The 20,187-nt window shown below is 39.2% G+C and overlaps 1 protein-coding gene and 3 non-coding genes across 5 annotated transcripts; all 4 read left to right on the forward strand.

The window, feature by feature from the left end:
• The first annotated feature begins 5,192 nt into the window (after positions 1-5,192).
• On the forward strand, positions 5,193-19,629 carry ahcy (adenosylhomocysteinase). Of its 2 annotated transcripts, XR_006403073.1 has the most exons (12): positions 5,193-5,325; positions 9,613-9,803; positions 11,914-11,989; positions 12,986-13,138; positions 14,247-14,359; positions 14,884-15,091; positions 15,793-15,880; positions 16,039-16,156; positions 16,286-16,408; positions 16,825-16,896; positions 18,175-18,359; positions 19,237-19,629. XR_006403073.1 is itself a non-coding variant. In XM_044349028.1 (11 exons), the coding sequence occupies exons 1-11, from the start codon at positions 5,298-5,300 to the stop codon at positions 18,304-18,306; spliced, it is 1,302 nt and encodes a 433-aa protein (XP_044204963.1). In that variant the 5' UTR covers positions 5,193-5,297; the 3' UTR covers positions 18,307-19,629. The 2 variants fall into 2 exon arrangements, 1 of the variants encoding a protein (XP_044204963.1); XM_044349028.1 differs by having other exon boundaries at positions 18,175-19,629.
• On the forward strand, positions 11,522-11,657 carry LOC122981572. The gene has a single exon (XR_006403285.1). It is a non-coding gene; the product is annotated as a small nucleolar RNA SNORA17 (small nucleolar RNA).
• On the forward strand, positions 12,754-12,890 carry LOC122981564. The gene has a single exon (XR_006403277.1). It is a non-coding gene; the product is annotated as a small nucleolar RNA SNORA17 (small nucleolar RNA).
• LOC122981563 lies at positions 13,737-13,873 on the forward strand. Its single transcript, XR_006403276.1, has one exon. It is a non-coding gene; the product is annotated as a small nucleolar RNA SNORA17 (small nucleolar RNA).
• Positions 19,630-20,187: the final 558 nt, after the last annotated feature.

Consider the following 20,187-nt stretch of genomic DNA (forward strand, 5'->3'; position numbering starts at 1 on the left):
CACTGTTGCATCTATAAATACAGGAATACATTTCTCTTTAAGGTAGTCCTCAATCAGTGAACATCTGGAACCTGGTTCTGTATTGCTGTCACCTGGTATTTAGGCCTCTTGTCTTTCTCATAATCATCTAGTGTATCAGGGAAATACTGTCCAAAGAAACACAAAGAGGGAATTGGATGCTAAAAATACTGTAAATATGGCACATATCCACTTGATTTGACTAACTCAGACTGATGAAGCCTCATATAAGCTTTGAACAAAATGATTGTGGATTTTGGCCTCCATCACTTACATTGAAAGTGCACTTCAAGGGGATCTTTTAAAGGTGCAGTGTATAGAATTTAGTGGCAACTAGCAGAACGGACTACATAGGGAGCGGGTCCTCTTCCATGGAGCCCGCCATGTTTCTACTATGAGTTTCACAGCCACTGTAGGTTCTCCTACATGCTTGGAAGGGGAGGCGTACTCAGTTTGTTGCAATCTTCAACCTCACCACTAGATGCCACTAAATTCTACACACTGGTACTGTAATAGCCAGTATGAACAGGAGGAATGATTACAGTAAGGAAAACCTCTGTCAGTGTTGATATGGGCACCTGACTATTGCTTTAAGATACACTTTAAAAACTGTGAACCTTTCCTTTAACATTGAGTTCAAAGCACAGCTAACATTAAAGCCCCATTAATAGGACAGCTAGAGTATCTTTAGTTTCCATGCGATGTTTTCAGAGTAAGGATGTGCTAGTATCAACTTTTCATGCTATTATTATTGTGTCCAAAAATATCACGTTAAACGGTTTTGTCAAGATAATTGTCAAACTTTTCTGAAATACTACTATATAGTAAAATGACTTAACATCATGATTGCCTTGCCATTTAATCGAATTGAACAAACAGTGAATAGTGAACTTTATATTGAACTCATATCAAAAACACCACAAACAAAAGCAGGTTGGTTGTTAAAAGTTTAAGACATCTGTTTTTTGTGGTTTGTCAAGATAAAAAACTACTTAATACTACTAGCTGTGTTGGTTGACTGTATTGCTACCATCAGAAAGTTCAACAAAAGCAGTATACCGGCACATCTATATTTCAAAGTGACACAGAATATGTGAGTGACATATGAGAGGGATCAAATGCTTGGGGGTTTACTTTGATTGCTCAAAAGTAGCATTCAGAGAGACAATTCAGAGATTATTGGTTTTTCAATGAGGGAGAAGGAGTAGATGTTATTTTAAGGCTTTTAATGAGGCACACATTATTATTTTTATATGTCTTGAAACATGTCTGAGGGGACCTTTAAAACAATTAAAACATTTCTCACACAAATGTCGCAGAAAGGCCTGAAAAGAATCATTAATTCATAAAGTGACTAAGCAGTTACCTAACACATTGATTTCAAATTCCACCGAAGCAGCTAGAACTTGAGATTATATGAGATTATGCAGTTGAAGATGTTGTGACCTTTTACACCAAAAATCCTTTAACTGATCTGCATGTTTACACAAAGTTAACTGAAAACCTTCTCGCTCTGTGTGTTTCATATGCGGCCGCCGGTCTGAGCTTTGACCTCCATTCTGGTGGAGTGAGGTGAGCCGGTGAGGTTTAACCCTCAGTGGTGCTCATTGTAAACACACTGAAGACCTAAATATATTTTATAGAGAAACAATGTTAAGTTTGTGTGTAATTTTGAAATGAAAGTCTTTTTAATGTGGTGTGCAACATTTTTTTTGTTTTTTATATTGGAGGCATTTATTTCATGCTCATATCCACAACTGCTTATTAAAACATTAATTAAAGACTGTTTACTTCATATAATTTCTTTCACACTTTGTTCTCCTGGAGTTGTGTCATATGATTGGATGTATCTACTTACATAATGAGGGGAAAAGAAAAAAATCCTACTGTAGAAAACGTTTCCCTGTAATTTAAATATTTTAAAATCTGAAAAAATGGTGCTGATTTGGTGACAGCAAAATATTAGGTACAGCTGAGTTAATCTCTTTGCATGTTCTGTCAGTGTTTAACTAGAATTTCGACTCAAACCCACAAACCTTAAGATTGTTGGGGTGAGTCTGTTGTGGTCCTGATCAAAACCACTCGAAAAATGCTCTTAAATTAGCTGTAGTATAGTGTTTCTACCGGTGGGCTGAGTTTAGCCCCTTCAACTCGACACTGTCCTCTTTCACTCCATGTATTTCTAGGCTTACGGTAAAATCACCACGTTTAAGTTGTTTATTGTTATTTTCAGGACATGTTAGGTCACTCAATGCCATCATCTGATCCTTTTAAGAGTGAAAATTTGGTGATGAGTTAACTTGTATACAATGTTTTAACGTGGTCCATACAACAGTATACGGCCGGTGGGTTTGAACTCTTAACACCGCATCATATTTCATCATTTTCTGTGTGTTTTGCAAATGTGTCAAAGTAAATATAGCAAAGTCAAACATATAGTATTTCCTTCTGAACATTAGTCTCACAAAATGGACTCACTTAACATCTCGACTCTGCATTACTTTGACTTTTAGTGCAAAGATTTAGTGTCGGTCGTTTTCTTTGCATTCAAACTCTCACATGTAAAATTACTGAATATTGTCAGAAAGAACCTTAATCAATTGATTATCTCAGAAAGGAGCAATTCATGTCTCCTGTCATTGATGCATTAAAGTATCAATATATCAATATGACATGTAGTAGAGAAAAACGTGAAGACCTTTACTCTTAGTGAGACTGAGACAAGGTCTAGTATAGAGGAAATACTGGAGCATAGGCCATGGCCGGAGTTAGAGTTTAGGTTGCGCAAAGGCTATTCTTAGTACATACACACACAGATGTATGAGACAGTGTATCTTCTTAATGTTGTGTTCCTCTATACTATTAACTTAGCACTTTTTTTTTGGTTGTTTGCACTTTGAGCAGTGTTACATGTATGAAAGGTGCAATATATATAAATTTTCTTCTTAATACTATGACACTGTTAACACATACACGTCATTATTATTACACATACATCAATGTCATTGTTACAGGATATGATCTTTGCACTGGTCATGGTTTGAAGTGCTTAATCTTCTGCTTTAATTGTTCCTCGCCGCCTTCCACATTTTGAACACCGAGCATAATAAGATTACATTTTCACAATTTTAAGCAGTTTTAAAGTAGAGTGTAAAGAGGTTTAAAGACCCTCGGGCAGACTGGTATCTCGTATTGGCAGCTGGGCTTGTTGTGCATGTTTTACTTTATTTACCTATGATTCATCACTTTATCGCCACCTCCCACATCCTGTGTGTACCAAGTAAAATACAATGCACACAGCACAGACTCACAAAACAGCAAGTACTCCTCCCTGGCCCCAGAATTTTGTAAAATTGTGTTTACGGTAATTTAATTCAACTCAACTTTATTTAGGAATACGCACCATGTGAGCACAATACTAAAGTAATTAAGGTGTTTACACTAGATTTTGACAAAGTACCTCAGTACAAGACAAGACCACAACATTGTGCAATCACCAAATTAATAGTAATTAATAATAATACACATACACATATAGATACAACGAGTGGACAACAACATATGATGTCTATAAACAGGTGAAACCGTTCCTGTAAACTGTAAACAGGATACAAATAGTGCAAGGGTGTGAAAGAGTGCAAGGAGTGCTCGAATAAATATTGAATAGATAAAAAATGATGTTACTTTATTTACATACAGTAGGTGGTTATGTACAGTATACGTATACAGCCTGCTCATTATGCAGGAAATGCTTTACTTTATGTTTTACTTTTGGTGACACAAATTCCCTTCTTAAAATTATTCATGAAATTGACAAAAACCCCAATTACTATTAACATGCAGTTAATTTAGGAGTGTGGGGACCAGGGGCAGTTGTCTGTTTTGCTTGATTGGTAATTCAGCCTGCAACTAACGATTATTTTCATGATCAGTTAATCTTATTTTCTAGATTAAGATTAACTGATTAGTGGTTTGGTCTATAAAATGTAAGAAAATGGTGAAAAATGTCAATCACTGTTTCCCAAATGATGTCTTCAAATGTCTTGTTTTGTCCCGGCCAACAGTCCACAGTTTACTATCACAGAAACCATAAAATATTCACATTTGAGAAGCTGGAATGAGAGAATTTGGACTTTTTTTGTCTTAAAAAATGACTCCAAATGATTAATCAATTATCATAATCGTTGGCAATTGATTTAATAGTTGGCAACTAATGATTAATCGACTAATTGCTGCAGCTCTACAATTATATTATGGTGAACAATTCTCTAGTCATCTAATGTATTCTCCTGTATGCTTAACAATGTAATTCAGTTTACAAAAGAACTTGCAATATTTCAGTATATAATCGTAAATGTACTTTCTGTATATACTGTTACATATGTATATGCATTATGTAAATTATTCATGTTTCAATGTACTTACCTCTAACATTCATTGTCAATCATGCACCTACCAAAGCAATATCCACCTGACTTGCACTGATGTACAGTGTACTATTGCATATTAACATCACTGAACAGTGTATACTCAGCAAATAGCATATAATAGTTATTGTTATATTTTAATTAGTTGATTAGTAATTGTATTTTAGCCTTTAATTGTGGCTGCTGTAACACTTTGATTTCCCTTTGGGATTAATAAAGTACTCTATCTATCTATCTATCTATCTATCTATCTATCTATCTATCTATCTATCTATCCATTCAATTCAATTAAATTCAATTTTATTTATGTTGCGCCAAATCACAACAAAAGTCATCTCAGGGCACTTCACATGGAGCAGATGTAGACCGTACTTTTTAATTTACAGAGAGAGATACCCAACAATTCCCCCATGAGCAAGCTATCTATCTATCTATCGATCATAAAATGTATTGTAAGTGCTTAAGTGACCTACAATAACCCGTTGAACTCCGGCAATCCGTATTATAAAATAGCTACGCTGTTACTTAATTACTAGCCGGGAAAACACCGACGAAGTCCAGACAAAACTTGTTCAAACTACACATCCCAAACACTCACTCCCATTGGCTGACAGCCACACGTCAAGTACTAGCCAATCGTATCACTCAGGTGCGGGGCGGGAGCTGCCGCAGCCAATAGAAATCCAGATTCGATCCGGGCTCGTAACCGCCCTCTCGTGCAAACTGGTCTGAATGTGGCTTCGACGATAAAAACCGAGCCGTCATGTTTCCGTCCCTCCCTCTCTGCCTCTGTCCATCGGCCAGGCTGCTGCTACGCTCAACCTGCTCGCAACAAAACACCAGAAAACAACCATGTCTGAGAAACTTCCCTACAAAGTTGGTCAGTGTCAAGATTTATTGTTTTAACTCTGCTCACCAGTTGAGTTTTGTAAATCAGGGTGGCGGTTTGCGAGCTAGCATGTTGTTAAGTTTATGGTAGCGTGCATGTTAGGTAACGGCTTTTCCAGAAGCCAGATCAAGACTAAAAAGATAGCTGTGCAATGAAACAATGTAGTTGCACGTTGAATATAAATTTGTTTTTAAATGTAGTTTTATAGCTCTTTGTCCACTCTGTTGTTGCTAACTTGCTAGCATGTGGTAAATTGTATGGCTTTGTTATTGTTCTGTAGCAGGATGTTTATAGTGTTTGTCGTTCGTTACTGTCCGTTTTAAATTAATAGCCAATGTGAATCTCTGTTATCCCTTAGCATACTCGTAGTTTGCAGAGTTCGTCCACACCGGAGAATGAGTCGACATGTAACAGTCGTATTAGCGCCGAGCATAGGCTTCTCCGTGAATAGAAATGTCCACAAACGGTCTGGATGTTGTAGTTTATTAGCGGAGCCGTATGCGTCACGCTCTTTGGTTCGGTTTGTGTTTGCAAACTACAATTCCCGTGATGCCTGGCGCCGCCGCCAGTTTCTGCATGACTGACAGGACCAGGCAGAGCTTGAACTGCATTGTATGCAACTTGCATGCCGTAGTAATGCTCGGAGTACACGTGGTTATTCCTGTGAAGCGGCTTTGGGAGCTAAATGTTGTTGTAAAGCTTATGGATTAGATTAAAATACTCTTTTATTGATTCAGGTTTCTTTGTTACAGGAAGTAAGAATGAAATAAGTATGAAGAGAAAAAATTAAATTAAAAGGTTCTGTTACTGTTTTTGCATTAAGAATGTAAATACACTTAAAGATAAACAACAAATTGCATTCTGATAAAAATGTAAGAACACTAATAATGATAATAATAATAATAATAATAATAATAATAATAATAATAATAATAATACACTTAATTTGTACTGCACATTTCACTCATAGTGAAACTCAAAGCGCTACAGTTTTAATAACAGAACATACAGCACTAAGACAATGATAAGTGTTATGATGAGAAAGCAAGAAAATAAGTAATGTTGGTTGTAGGGCTGCAACTAATGTATACTTTCATTGTCGATTATTTTCTTGTTCAATCAATTAGTTGTTTGGTCCATAAAATGTCAGTAAATGGTGAAAAATGTCTAACAGTTTCACACAGCCCGAGGTAATTTTATTTCTTAAAAATGACCAAAATCGATTAGTTGCCAATTATTTTGATATTTGATTAATCAATTAATCGTGGCAGCTCTAGTTGGGTGTTGTGGATTTAAAATGAGTACTTGCTTACCTGCTGTGACTTCCGTTCTGTACTGTGTGATGCAACTGATCAAAAGCAAAATAAGTTGCACAACGCTAACGGATAACTCCAGGGCAAAGTCTTTCATCATTGACTACATACAGCAAGAGTTCAACTCAGTGAATGTCTGTCAAGTCCTGACTTGTAAATTGATGCAGTACCACTCGTATACTACAAGCAGTCAATCAGTGTCACATTTTGTCGTTTGTAGACGAATCTACAAACAAAAGTAACAAGAAAGCTTGAGAGAGAGACATTCAAACCCTTCTTACTTTCTCGCCTCAGCACGCCCAGACAATCGCTGCATGTGTGTGTCAATGTTGCATTGCCAGTTTTGCAAAGTTATAGAAATTGTTGGACGGCATCTCCATATGTCAACGTCGGAAAGGTATGGGTGGCGTAGGTTTCTGAAGCTGTTAGACAATCAGAAAACCAGTTCTGCATCTTCTATGACAGTAAACTTAAATATCTTTGGATTGTGGACTGTTGAAGACATTTGAAGACATCACCTTGGGCTTTGGGAAACAGTGATCAGCGTTTTTCACCATTTTCTGACATATGGACCAAATAGCTAATTGAGAAATAATAAAAATAATCGTTAGTTGGAGCTCTTACACAATGCTTCACAAGTCCCATCTGATGGGAAGTCGACTAAGTGGAGTTGTAGTTTAAATACTACTTTGACCTCAGTGCAAACTTGTGCTCCTCATCCTCTCTTTGGCTGGTCAGTCAGCCCAGTGCCGGTTCAGTGCAGTTAGCTCAGCTGAGGTGTGTTTGCACAGGCTGGTTCATGGTGGTGGAGGGTGGGTTGGTTTACCTGCAGCATTATAGAGCAGAGTGCTTCACTGTACCATGATTATCTCCAATATTTGATATTATTCCTACTCTCTGTTTTCCAAGGAAATTTATAAGCAATTATGATTGGGCTTAATACATGAGGGGCTGTGCTGTTTGCCTCCTTTTAATTTTTCTAACTTGTAAAAACTCAGGTTTTCTTTTTCTCCAGCTTTGTGTTGTGCAGTTTTAAACATTGAACATATGCGATTTGATGCCTCTGCTTTGTTTTTTTTGTCAAGTTTGTAAGAAGGGGTTTTAGCAGAGAGAGACCTGATCAGCAGCTTGGTTGGGGTTGGGGTTGGGGGGGGGAGCACATTTTGTTCATAGCATCATGGGAATGTGCTGCTGAAGAAACAAGAACAGGCAAACCCCCTAACCCTGCAAAATCCTGTAGCTTTGATCATTTGAGGCTTTTTATTGTAGGATTGGAAGCAGGAAAGCAGTAACTGAGGTTTAGTTAAGTTTCAGTTCAGTTCTTCACTTCTTGCTCATCATTATGCACTTTTTTTTTACATGTTTAAAAACGTCCTCGTCATCAGCCACAACACAACTTAGTCGACTACAATGCACAAACCAAAAATTACAGTTAGTCAAAAGGTATTTATTATGGAAAAGATCAGTTATAGCTACTTTGCTCCTTCTCAGAGAAATGTTTCGAATGCATTTTATGACTCATCCCTTTTTTACGTTATTTTAGCGGGAACACCTCGCTGTCCAACAAAGCTCATGTACAGCAGCAACAGCAGCTGTTAGGAAGTGAAAGGAGCAACTGTACAAACTACTGACCCACAGTACAAAACCCTTGCTGTGTGACAGCTGTGCTTGTGTGAAGTTTCCCCAGTAAATCAAGAACATAGTTGGCAGGGGCGAAGTAGCTCGCACGTTAGAAAACGACACAGTATTTGCTGTGTCATTACTGATGCATCATGAAAAACGTTTGCAGATCTGATCGTATCTATCAGTTTCCTTAAGGTTGCTCAATCTAAACTGCAAAGGATTCGGCTTTGTACAAAGATCATGTCTTTATTTTCAGGAAGAGAATTATGAGGTGCAATAGGATACAAAATGAATTATATTTCAGATTTATACCAAACACATCTGGACATACTGAAGCGCGCTTTGCAACTTTTAACTTTGTATTTAGTTATTTGGGAGAATGTTGAAATTTGCAGAAATTGGAGGGTTAAATTTAACTTTTAGCATAATAGAAAATGTTAAGATGTTTTAGCATAGCATACTCAAACACAATTTAAAGAGTTCATCATGAATGGAAGACTAGTGTGTTTTGGGGCTAGATGTGCAGTGGAAACTTTTCTACTTGCATAAACCTTGTGTGAGAAAGTGCAGAAATGTTATCAGAAGCCAACTGTGTGATCCGACCTGCAACTCTCGGTTCCCAGCGGATGGATGTGGAGGAAGAATTCTTCCAGGAATAAAACACTGATAAGTGATAAACAAAGGGCTGATTGTTGTCCCAATAACTGCCCAGGTTGTGTACTCTAACCCCGTGTCTAGACAGAAAGTGTGTCAGACGCGTTTTTTCATGCGCACATCACACGCAACAGACATGCTCTCATTTTAACCTCTGCAGCTGTCCATGCAGGCTTGTGCCTCATGGGCGTAACTGTGACCTGGAGCGTTCATTCACGCTTCAAGTCTATTTTCCTCCCGTTTTTTTACGCGCATCACTACAGTCATGTGTATTGGGTTCTGAGCACTTCCAGCACGTGGATGACTTGCGCTCAAAATTGCACCTGAACGCCTCCAGTGTAGAAACACAGACAGAGCAGTCGCTGCTGCTGCTGCTCTGCTAACGCGCTGCTCTCGTTACATTTTCTGTCTAGACACGGGGTGATGGTCTTTGTTCTAGAGCTTTCTGTGGCAGGCATGGCTGCGATACGAAGTACACGTACGTGTGTGATTCTGGAATAAAGCTCTGAAAGACAAACACGCTCTTTGTCAATACATCTTTATTAAATTTCCATTAAGTGACAAGGCAGCTGACTGAGAGCGTATGACAAATAAGATTGGCGAGAATATTGTTTTCAGTATGATATTAATAACAAAAATTGATTTTAAAACAATTTTCTAACCTCCTGCTGTCTCTCCCTCTCTCTAGCTGACATCAGCCTGGCCGAATGGGGGCGTAAGGCCATCGATATCGCAGAGAACGAGATGCCCGGTCTGATGAAGATGAGGGAAATGTACGGTCAGAGCAAGCCTCTGAAGGGCGCCCGTATCGCCGGCTGCCTCCACATGACCCTGCAGACCGCCGTGCTCATCGAGACCCTCACCGCCCTCGGAGCCGAGGTGACATTTACCAGCTGCTTTTTAACATTTATTTACCCCGGGGGAAGGGCTTATACTGATCACACATGACTTTCAGAAGCTTTTTCTCTCCCTCACGTGGACAACAATCTAGTTTTTTAATATCAGACTGGACTGTAGTGTAAAGCTCAAGTGATACTTTCTGTATCCGTAAAGCTGCGAGGATCTGCATGATGCAACTTTCATCATCTTATGCCTGTGAGGCTCCACATAAACCTCTGTGTGGATGTCTGTATGAAGCCCAATGTTTTCTGTCCGCACACGAAGACACGTCCACTCATGCAGACACTAAATGTAATATAAAGGAGCAGAGGCCAAGAATATTATAGTGTTACTCATAATTCCAGATAAGACATACTGATACAAACACATCAGTAAGTGTTTTTTAAAAATTTTCTAGGAGACAAAAGACGTGCTGCCAAACTTGTTCGGTTGAATCATTCTTCATCCTTTTTTGGCTTTTTCTTGGTTCATGTGAGGAATCAGTTTGTGCAAAGTATTATCAGATATTAAGATACTGCTATACTTCTGAACAAAAACTGTTGTGGCATAAATGTGTCATAGGTAGTCAAACTACCTTTTATTAGCATTTTGTTTTAGTGACAATGCAGCTTCTTTAGACTGCTGTGTGAAGGCTTAAGTTAAGTTATACGGGGCAGCTGTTGGAATGAAACAGTCATCTTCTGCCTTGCTGAAGTCCACTTCAGCAGCAGTTGTTGAGAGAGGACAAGTTTATTGATCTATTTATCAGAACAAACAGTCTCAGTGAGTCTGGGATTTTCTCTCTCCCTCTGTCTGTTTCAAGGCCGGTTTATTCTGTTATCATGTTGGTCTTTATCTTTCTGACCAGGACTGGTCTGGTCCTGCAGGCACCTGCATCCTCTGGGAACCAGCAGAGGGAAAAAAAAATCACCTCCTCTCACCCTTGGTTTTTTTTTTTTTTTTGGTCCCATTTGTATTTTACTGATCCCACTTTAGCAGTGGAGATAATCCTGGTATTCTGTGTTGCTTGCAAATTCACTTTCCATTCTACCAAAGTTGGTGGTCTTTATTGTAAGTCCAGCCTATTCAGTTGGAGGTCCACAGGCCACATCGGGCCCAGAGGAAACCTCCTAGTGGCCCAGCGAGCTTGAATTAAATAGGCTATTTTAATAGCGTTTTTTTTTTTTTTTTTAACTTGAATTGTAATATTTCTTTATAAAAATATTTGTTAATAGCAGTGTTATTGTGTAGCCTAAATAGATACAGCATTAACTTTAACTCAACCAGTTATTGTCATTTTGCCTACTTATAATTTTGAACAGACATCTGTTTACTCAGAAGAGTATTCCTATATTTTCACATTTGATGTTTATTTTTATTGCAAAATTGGCTTTAAAAATCCTGTTATTGTAAAATCCATTTTTACATGCTGATTGTCAGCAATCAGATTTTCCTGTAAAAATGTCTTTTACACTGCAGTAAAGAGTTTTGAACACTAGATGGCAGTAGTGTTTGTTGATTTGATTCACAATGCAATGGCAGTTCATGCATCAAAGTACGCTCACTGTAGACTCACTATTGCCACAAGCGAGGCTGTAACCTCAATGAAAACATGTCCAGCAAGGGTAGAATACTGTTTATAGATAGTTATTTAGTTAAAAAAAACGCATAATATCTTAATCAACTGATATATTGTTCATATTACTGTGAAATAACTTTATGCCCCTTGAGGCGTTGCAGCTCAACTGTTTGTGTTGCAGCTGTGTCATAAGGTGGCAGAGAGGGAACGGTGGTAGTCTGCACTGAGACTCTACAACACACGGAGGACTTGGAGTGATTCTCACCACCAACAATTAAACACACAAAAAGCACTGTGGCTATGAAGTTGTTAAATGACCCAGTTAAACAATACTGTCATACTTGTCAGGGTAACCAGGTAGAACTATTCACAAATTGTTTATGAAATCAGGTCACTGCAGAAGTCCATCAATAACCAAGTTACATGTTCACGTAAATACAACAAATGACTTTTCGAGTGAATGCTATCTACTGGTTGTATCATTCTTATTTTAGTAAATTATCCCGACTGTCTCTCTCTCTCCCTCTTCAGGTCCAGTGGTCGAGCTGCAACATCTTCTCCACTCAGGATCACGCTGCTGCCGCCATCGCCAAGGCTGGTATTCCAGGTAACCCACAATGCCTCTGTGTATACTGTATGTAAATTATGAAATGACCTGGTCAGGTTTCGGCATGTAAACAAGTTCTGTTTTGTAACTTCTGAGAAATACTGTGAAAACTTGTTGGTGTGGATGCTCACCAACAGATTTAGGCAGCTTGGTGTTGATGTAGTCTAAAGTTCCACAGCTAGCACAGCATCCACCTACCTGAACTACCTCATTCAGGTTTAGCACCTTCTCGTTCCCTACTATCTACAAATGAATGCTGACTAGTCCTACTACCATCACTGCAAGGCAGGAAATCTCAATCCAGACTCTTCTCCTGTATGGCCCCTCCAGTGGTGGAATGAGTTGCAAAAAATACAGAAAAGTTGCATATTTGTTCAGCTGAAGACTAAACCCTGAAGACCTACCTCTTCTGAGAGAACTTGCTCACTTAAAGGACCACTGTGTAGGATTTAGTGGCATCTAGTGGTGAGGTTGCAGATTGCAACCAACTGAATACCCCTCTGAAAGGCCCTCTCTAGAGCCAGTGTTTGGTTTGTCCACTCTAGGCTACTGTAGAATAATTCCAAGGTGATGAAAACGCGATGATTCTTATTTCCAGGTGACTGTAGACTAATTAAAACATACTTATGAATATTATATTCAATTTATGCCAAGTCCATTCCACTAAATGCCATTAAGTTTTACTCACTGGACCTTTTAATATGCTCTTTATCTGTCTCTGGATCCTTCTTAGTGTCTCTCTCTCTATCATATTGAGTGATTTTTATGCCCCTTGAGGCGTTGCAGCCCAACTGTCAGTGTTGCAGCTGTGTCATAAGGTGGCAGAGAGGGAACGGTGGTAGTCTGCACTGAGACTCTACAACACACGGAGGACTTGGAGTGATTTCTCACCACCAACAATTTTGGTTTTCAAGTTAGACTGGTCACTGCAAGTGGATGGGAGAATTCTCACCTGACTTAGAAAAAAAATGTAAATATGTCTCTCTCTTTCTGTAGTGTACGCATGGAAGGGTGAGACAGATGAGGAATACATGTGGTGCATCGACCAGACTCTGTACTTCAAAGACGGTCAGCCCCTCAACATGATCCTGGACGACGGTGGAGATCTCACCAACCTGGTGCACCAGAAGTACCCCAAACTGCTGGCAGGTGGGTTTGTTTACACACATACACACTGCTTATCATGAGGTTGCTGTTGATACTGGGTAAAGATCTCATTGATAACTTTAATAAATGGCTGTTTTCTTTGTTATATCGCTGACATGTTGGTGAGGTATTAGTGATGCCTGGTCTGGGGGGGTTTTAGTTGCCCCTGAAACTTGGCTCTGATGTCACAGGATCTTAGCTCAGTTTAGGTTTCACCAGTTTACCATCAGTCAAGTCAGTTTGATAGTTAAACAGACATAATTCTGTTCTAAAGTGGGTGCTGTGGGACACTAATTTTGACCAGAAAATGTCCGAGCATTCAGAACACAGTGACATGTGATGATTTTCCCTCTTCGTAATATTTAATTGTTAAATCTGCAGTAGAGTTTTGGACACTAGATGGCTGCTGTGGTCAAACACAAGCTGATCAGTAAATATTTTCATACATCTCATGTTAGTCTGACTGTTTTGATAGATTTAATAGCCAAACTTTTCACACAGTGTCCATCAAGGGAAAATGCTCTCCAAATTTAGAAAAATTACAAGACAATTCTCACCAGATTGATATTATTGCATGATAATGCTATAATATGCTTGATTTTATGCCCCTTGAGGCGTTGCAGCTCAACTGTCTGTGTTGCAGCTGTGTCATAAGGTGGCAGAGAGGGAACGGTGGTAGTCTGCACTGAGACTCTACAACACACAGAGGACTTGGAGTGATTTCTCACCACCAACAATTTAACACACAACCTGTAGTTGTATTTACATGCATGTTAGAAGCCTGTTCCTAAATTACTCCATGAAACTTGCATAACTGTCAGAATAACCACTGAGAGCTGAGACTGTCATAGTGCACAGTCTATTTACAATGATTGTCTCCTAGTTTTTGTGGCATGGAAGCATCTTACTCAACTCACGTTTGCTTTATGCATAAAGTATTTTGTAAGCAGACTTTTACATTACAAAAACAGTCATGCACACTAGTTGAGGTCATTTCTTCCCCCTATACTTGAGGAGAACCATCTTTTGTTAAAGTAAAGCATAATATTTTTGAGACTTGTCAGAATTTACATTGGAGATTTTCCATATTTACATGACGGTGTATTTTCAGGTATCCGTGGACTGTCAGAGGAGACCACCACAGGTGTCCACAACCTGTACAAGATGATGAAGAAGGGCGAGCTGAAGGTCCCCGCCATCAACGTCAACGACTCTGTCACAAAGGTAACCAGCCTGGACCTTTTTATTCCTCTTCAGCTGCATCCTGTAATTAGACAAAGGTGAACAGAACTATAATAATCCTCATTAGTTGAATCATTCATTAATGAAGGAATAGTTTGTCAGGTACCGCCATAAACATGCTTGTGGAATGAATCACATTTATATAATCTGAGCCGTTTTTATTGAGTGAAATGTTTCCAGTTCAGTCATTATACAGCTGGTTGATTTAGCTTCTTTGCTGTCTATAATCTCACATCTCTGGGATATGATGTCTAATGTCAACAGAAAATTCAAACCAAGTCATGAAATATAACATGTATTTTCAAACTTGATTGCATTAGATAGTCTTAAAAGTAAATACAGGCGAAGGAATGACATTTTGAGGTCATGTGAAATTTGTGGAAATCTTTAAATCTGACACCAGGCCCACAGTGAGAATTTATCTATTTCTCCTCCTTTCTGTCTGGAAGAAGCTTGACATCCTGCTGAATCATGTGTCTCTCTCTCTCTTTCTCTCCCTCCTGCAGAGCAAGTTTGACAACCTGTACGGCTGCAGGGAGAGCCTGATCGACGGTATCAAGAGAGCCACCGACGTGATGATCGCTGGTAAAGTCGCTGTCGTGGCAGGTTACGGTGACGTGGGTAAAGGCTGCGTCCAGGCTCTGCGTGGCTTCGGAGCTCGCGTCATCGTCACAGAGATCGACCCCATCAACGCTCTGCAGGCCGCCATGGAGGGTAGGTGACGGAAGCCAGAAATCTTATTCACACAATAAAGGATGTCTCTGGTGATTTTCTATATTTTTCTTATGGTTTTTTAATCAGCATTATTTATAGAAATTTCAACAAAGTGAAATCTGCAAGTGTGTCTTCTAGTTTGTCTCTATCCTCTGATGAATCCCTGAGAAACATTATGTCCTAAAGTGATTTTCTGCTCTTGTAGTTTTAACTCAGCCACCCAGTTTTTAAAAAAAAAAATCAGTAACGAAGGAACCAGAAATGTAAAATTTATTTTAGAGAGAAGAGACTTGAGTCAAAGATTATTTTTTACTGTGTGGTCTCAAACAGTAGACAGGGATTCTGCCTATTCAGCAAAATCAAATCTGGTCCTAAATAGATAAAAAATAAATATCTGTACCTGTAGTATAATAACTCACATGACAAATTCAGCTTAATTTACTATCCTAAAGCTTTTTAACAATTGATTCTGAATTAAATGGGGTTTCAATTATGATTTTAAACCTCTGTAATTTGGGAATTCTGAAATTTGGGATCCACTTCCTACATGTGTTTTCATAATAAAACCTTTCAGATAATGAGGGGCCTGTAGCACACAAACAGCTGGAAAAGATTTAATGTACAACAGATGGAGAAAGTGTTTGTGTTAGTAACAAACAGTGAAGGAGTAAATCCCCGTCCTTCTCTCTGTTGCTCTGTAGGCTATGAAGTTACCACCATGGATGAGGCCTGTAAGGAAGGAAACATTTTTGTCACCACCACTGGCTGCGAGGACATCATCCAGGGACAGTAAGTCGGACCAACTTAGAGCCAGATGTTTCCATTAGAAATGCTGCTTTCAATTAGTTGAAATCAGTTAAAAGCTAAATTCTATGTCATTTTTACCCTTAGTATTATTTAATTCTTACTTAAAATTGTCCTTTTTTTTTTCATGTGTTTCCCCTCAGTCACTTTGAGAACATGAAGGACGACGCCATCGTCTGTAACATCGGTCACTTCGACTGTGAGATCGACATGAACTGGCTCATCAAAAACGCTGCAGAGAAGATCAACATCAAGCCTCAGGTAGGAGAAACACAATCATCTAGGGGTCAAATTTGTGATATTGGGCTTTACAAATAAAATTGACTAGACTTGATCTCTCTCAGCTCCAGCAGTAATCCTTCTTCTCCTCCTCCTCCTCCTCCTCCTCAGGTTGATCGCTTCAGGATGAAGAACGGTCGTCACATCATCGTCCTGGCAGAGGGCAGACTGGTCAACCTTGGCTGTGCCATGGGACACCCGTCCTTCGTCATGAGCAACTCCTTCACCAATCAGGTACACTGTGTGTGTGTGTGTGTGTGTGTGTGTGTGTGTGTGTGTGTGAGAGCAAGAAACGGAGCCTTTCTATAATGGCTGCCTTACTATAATACATAATTTATTGCTGTTTTTTACTTGTCACTTTCCTGTAAACTCGGGACATCTGTCCATGTGGGGATCCTGTTATGTTCTGTGCATTTTTTATTCTTTATTGGTTAACCAAGTAGAGAGATGACAGGAAATGTGGGGAGGGAGGAATTTCATGCAACAAAGATCCCTGGTTGGATACGAGACGTTGCAGTTTATGGACAAATAAAATTTGCATTTTTACTTTATTGTCAATATGCTTTTTCCTCATTAAAAATTCCCATCTGACATCTGCTTTATTAAACGTGGTGTGTCTTATTGATGACATCATCCGTCTTCTCCTGTAGGTGCTGGCTCAGATTGAGTTGTGGACAAACACCGCCAAATACCCCGTGGGAGTCTACTTCCTGCCCAAGAAGGTCAGAATGATGATGATGATATATTTTATGTGGTGCATCACATGTACAGCATTTAAACTAAACTTGAATAATCTCTTGAACAGTGTTCCTGAATGTCATTTTAAAGTAGATGTTTGATCAGATTACACCACTGGGCTTCAGTAATTAATAATGGAGTGACTACATTTAGAGACTTCACAGCAAAACTTTTAATGAACGCATATGAGGTCACAACCATATAAATTTAAGATGGGGATCAAGCTGGGTGCTACAGGTTTTAAAAGGAGGGATTTATTTAGTGAGACAGTCTCATCGGGAGTTTGTTACTTCCTTTTAGAGCGGCGTGAAATGTATTTCAGGGAGAGCTGAAAATGTCAGTGAAGAAATTAAGGCAAATGTCTTTAACCTTTTATGTAAAATGTTCTGTACAGTGAGCATTAGAGAGAACGGTTACATCACGGTGAGCACGGTTTACATGGCGTGCAGGAATTTTTAAACCTGAGAAAAGATATAGAACACAAACAGGAAGAGGAAGCCGCCGGTGAACCCAACATATGGAACATGCTTAACAGGCTCAGAACGAGAATGAGAGTAAAAAAATGAAGAGATGATATGGAGCTTTAAGGGGTGGGGTTATTCTCACAGAACATTTCTATCCATCCAATATGAGTTTTTTCCTTTTTTTTCCTGAAATACTCCTCCCTGTATAACAGAATAGAGAATATTCTGATACCACCAGGTTGCTATATGAATGTATCGGTGGATTTGCAACCATTTTTTAAATTTATACTCTATAGGCTTGAGCTAAGGGACACAATTATTGATGATCCAAGTCTGTGCTTGTACTTGTATAAAAATGTGTAGAAAATATTTGTAGTTGGAAAAATGTGATTTGTGCAAAAATTCTGGGAAAAAATAACTGTCAAAACTGAAATTTAGCGCACAAACGCTGCAGTAAAACATGTTTTTAACAGACTAGTTGGACATTTTGGCAAATAAGCTTATTTACCTTCTTGCTAGGAGTTGGACACCACTCATGTCTGTATGATAAATAAAGCTTGAGCCAGTTAGCTTAGCGTGAAGACTGGAAACAGGGAAATAACTAGCCTGGTTCTGTCCAAAGCTAACAAAATCCGCCTACCTGCACCTCTTCAGATCACCAATTAACACTTATACAGAAATTACAATTTGCTGTTTTTTATAAGAGCAGTTGCCAGCCAACTATGACTCCAGGCAGTTACTGCTCCAGGCACGTAACCCCCCTTTTCTTGTTTTTTTTTTTTTTCTCTGTCTCATTAGCTGGATGAGCAGGTGGCAGCCGCCCACCTGGACAAACTGGGGGTGAAGCTGACCAAGCTGACAGACAAACAGGCCAAGTACCTGGGTCTGCCCACCGAGGGGCCCTTCAAACCGGACCACTATCGCTACTGAGCCACCTCTGCCCAGTTGTGGAGGAGAAGAAGAAGAAAGAGGAGGAAGAGGAGGTGTGGCTAGAAGGGTTTTTTTGGTGTAGACGGGGACACTTTGGCCAGGTTTCTCTCTGGGTGTCATTTTGGTTTTAGCCAAATGTCAACTATTCAGGGATACTGGGAGATGGTTTCTTTTTTTTTTTTTTAAATGGCTCCATATCAAATACAAAAATGTATCATCTGTTGATCTAAGTGATTTGGCATGACTGATGTTTTGGAACGAATGCCTTGTTCTGCTTTTATTAAGATGAGGTCAAACATAATCTACCAATCAGATGCTGTTGAATTACTCAGTTCTGGTTGAAGCTGGTTGGAAAAACTGCATCCACCCACAGCTTCAGTCAGCAGCTTTATGTGGGAGTTTGTGGAAGTCAGAAGGATGCAAAACTTTTAAGTTCTCTGTTCAGACGCGCATGTCAAAGCAACATCCAACCCTGTATTTCTAACGGTAAAGCTATTAGTTTTATTAGAAGTTATTTTGTTGCAGCACACAGATACCTTCAGTCATCCCCCTCTTTCTCTCTCTCTCATCGATACTCTTCTGAAACACCAAGTACTGCTGTGGCTGTTTTAAAGAGAAATAATTCTCTTGTTGTTTATGTCATTCCCTCTCCATTTATGGAATAAAATAAACCCTTATGCTTTTCTATCTGAATGCTTCTCTCCGTCTCGTAGCAGCTTGAGGCGGAAGGAACAGGTTTTTCTTCTGTTTTCTTGATGAATCGAGGCAAACGGTTAAGTGTGCAGTGGCCTTATTCCAGTGTATTTACATAACGCTGCCCTGTGTTAGCACTTAATGAAAACTGTACTTGAACTGTGCGATAAGACTGTGGAGACGCCCGTTTTTAGTGCTTGGTGTTACCGCATGTGTGTGTGTTCACTACTTATCCAGGTTGATCGTTGGAGAGTAAAGAGAAGCACCGCTGCCAAAGGAATCACCACAGCGCATCATGTTTTTTGCCTGATTTATAAAAAAAGAAAAAAAAAAAGTCTTACTCTCTCTGTTGCCTCATTTTCTTCCTTTGTATTGTAATTATTTAATTTGACTTGAAGGGCCAAAACAAGTGCAGCGGCCCCCCCCTCAATTCCTGTCATTTCTCCATATGGCCAATCAGATGTTTCTGTTGCAGGATGTAAACAGATCAAGGTGATGTGAAAAAAGTGGAAGCCACAGGTCTCAACGGTTACAGCTTGAAGTACAGAGTTCAGCTGATTGTGAACGATGGATTGATGAAACTGTCAAGTGTGACGATGAAAAAAAAAAAATAAACATGTTGACTCTGAATTGTTTCTCATATGTTTGTTTGTGTGTGTGTGTGTGTGTGTGGTCAGACAAATTTTATGACAAAGTGGAGGTCTTTTCCGGCAATCGGCTCGGCTAAAAATAAGCCTTACATAGTCTCAGGCTAGAAAAGTTTGGTCTCATCTTGAGCCAGAACATCTGCAGATTAATTCTATTCCCCAGATGTTAAGATCCACTAAAGTTAGGAATGATATGAAATGAATAAACCCCTGTTTTCATAGCTTCGCTGGCGGGAGGGACAATTGAGTGAGATTCAACTCTTTGGGAGGGGAGCGAGAGATAGGGAGGGGTTTTATTTTGTCTGGCGTTATAACAAAATGTTCTAAAATAATGTTTAAATTGAGAAGTTTGGACTTGTCCTGTTCCTTAAGTTTATACAGTAAGGCAAACCCAGGAAGATGCTCGATTACAACACCATTACACTGTTACCAGACACATCTGGCGGAGATCTGCACTCTTCTAGGTAGAACTTGTGAATAGTAGGATCTGGGGTTAAATATTACCTGGGAAACGCTCTCTAAATACACACAAATGAACTCA

Source organism: Thunnus albacares, chromosome 4 (assembly GCF_914725855.1).
Source record: "Thunnus albacares chromosome 4, fThuAlb1.1, whole genome shotgun sequence".
Classification (NCBI taxonomy): Eukaryota; Metazoa; Chordata; class Actinopteri; order Scombriformes; family Scombridae; genus Thunnus; species Thunnus albacares.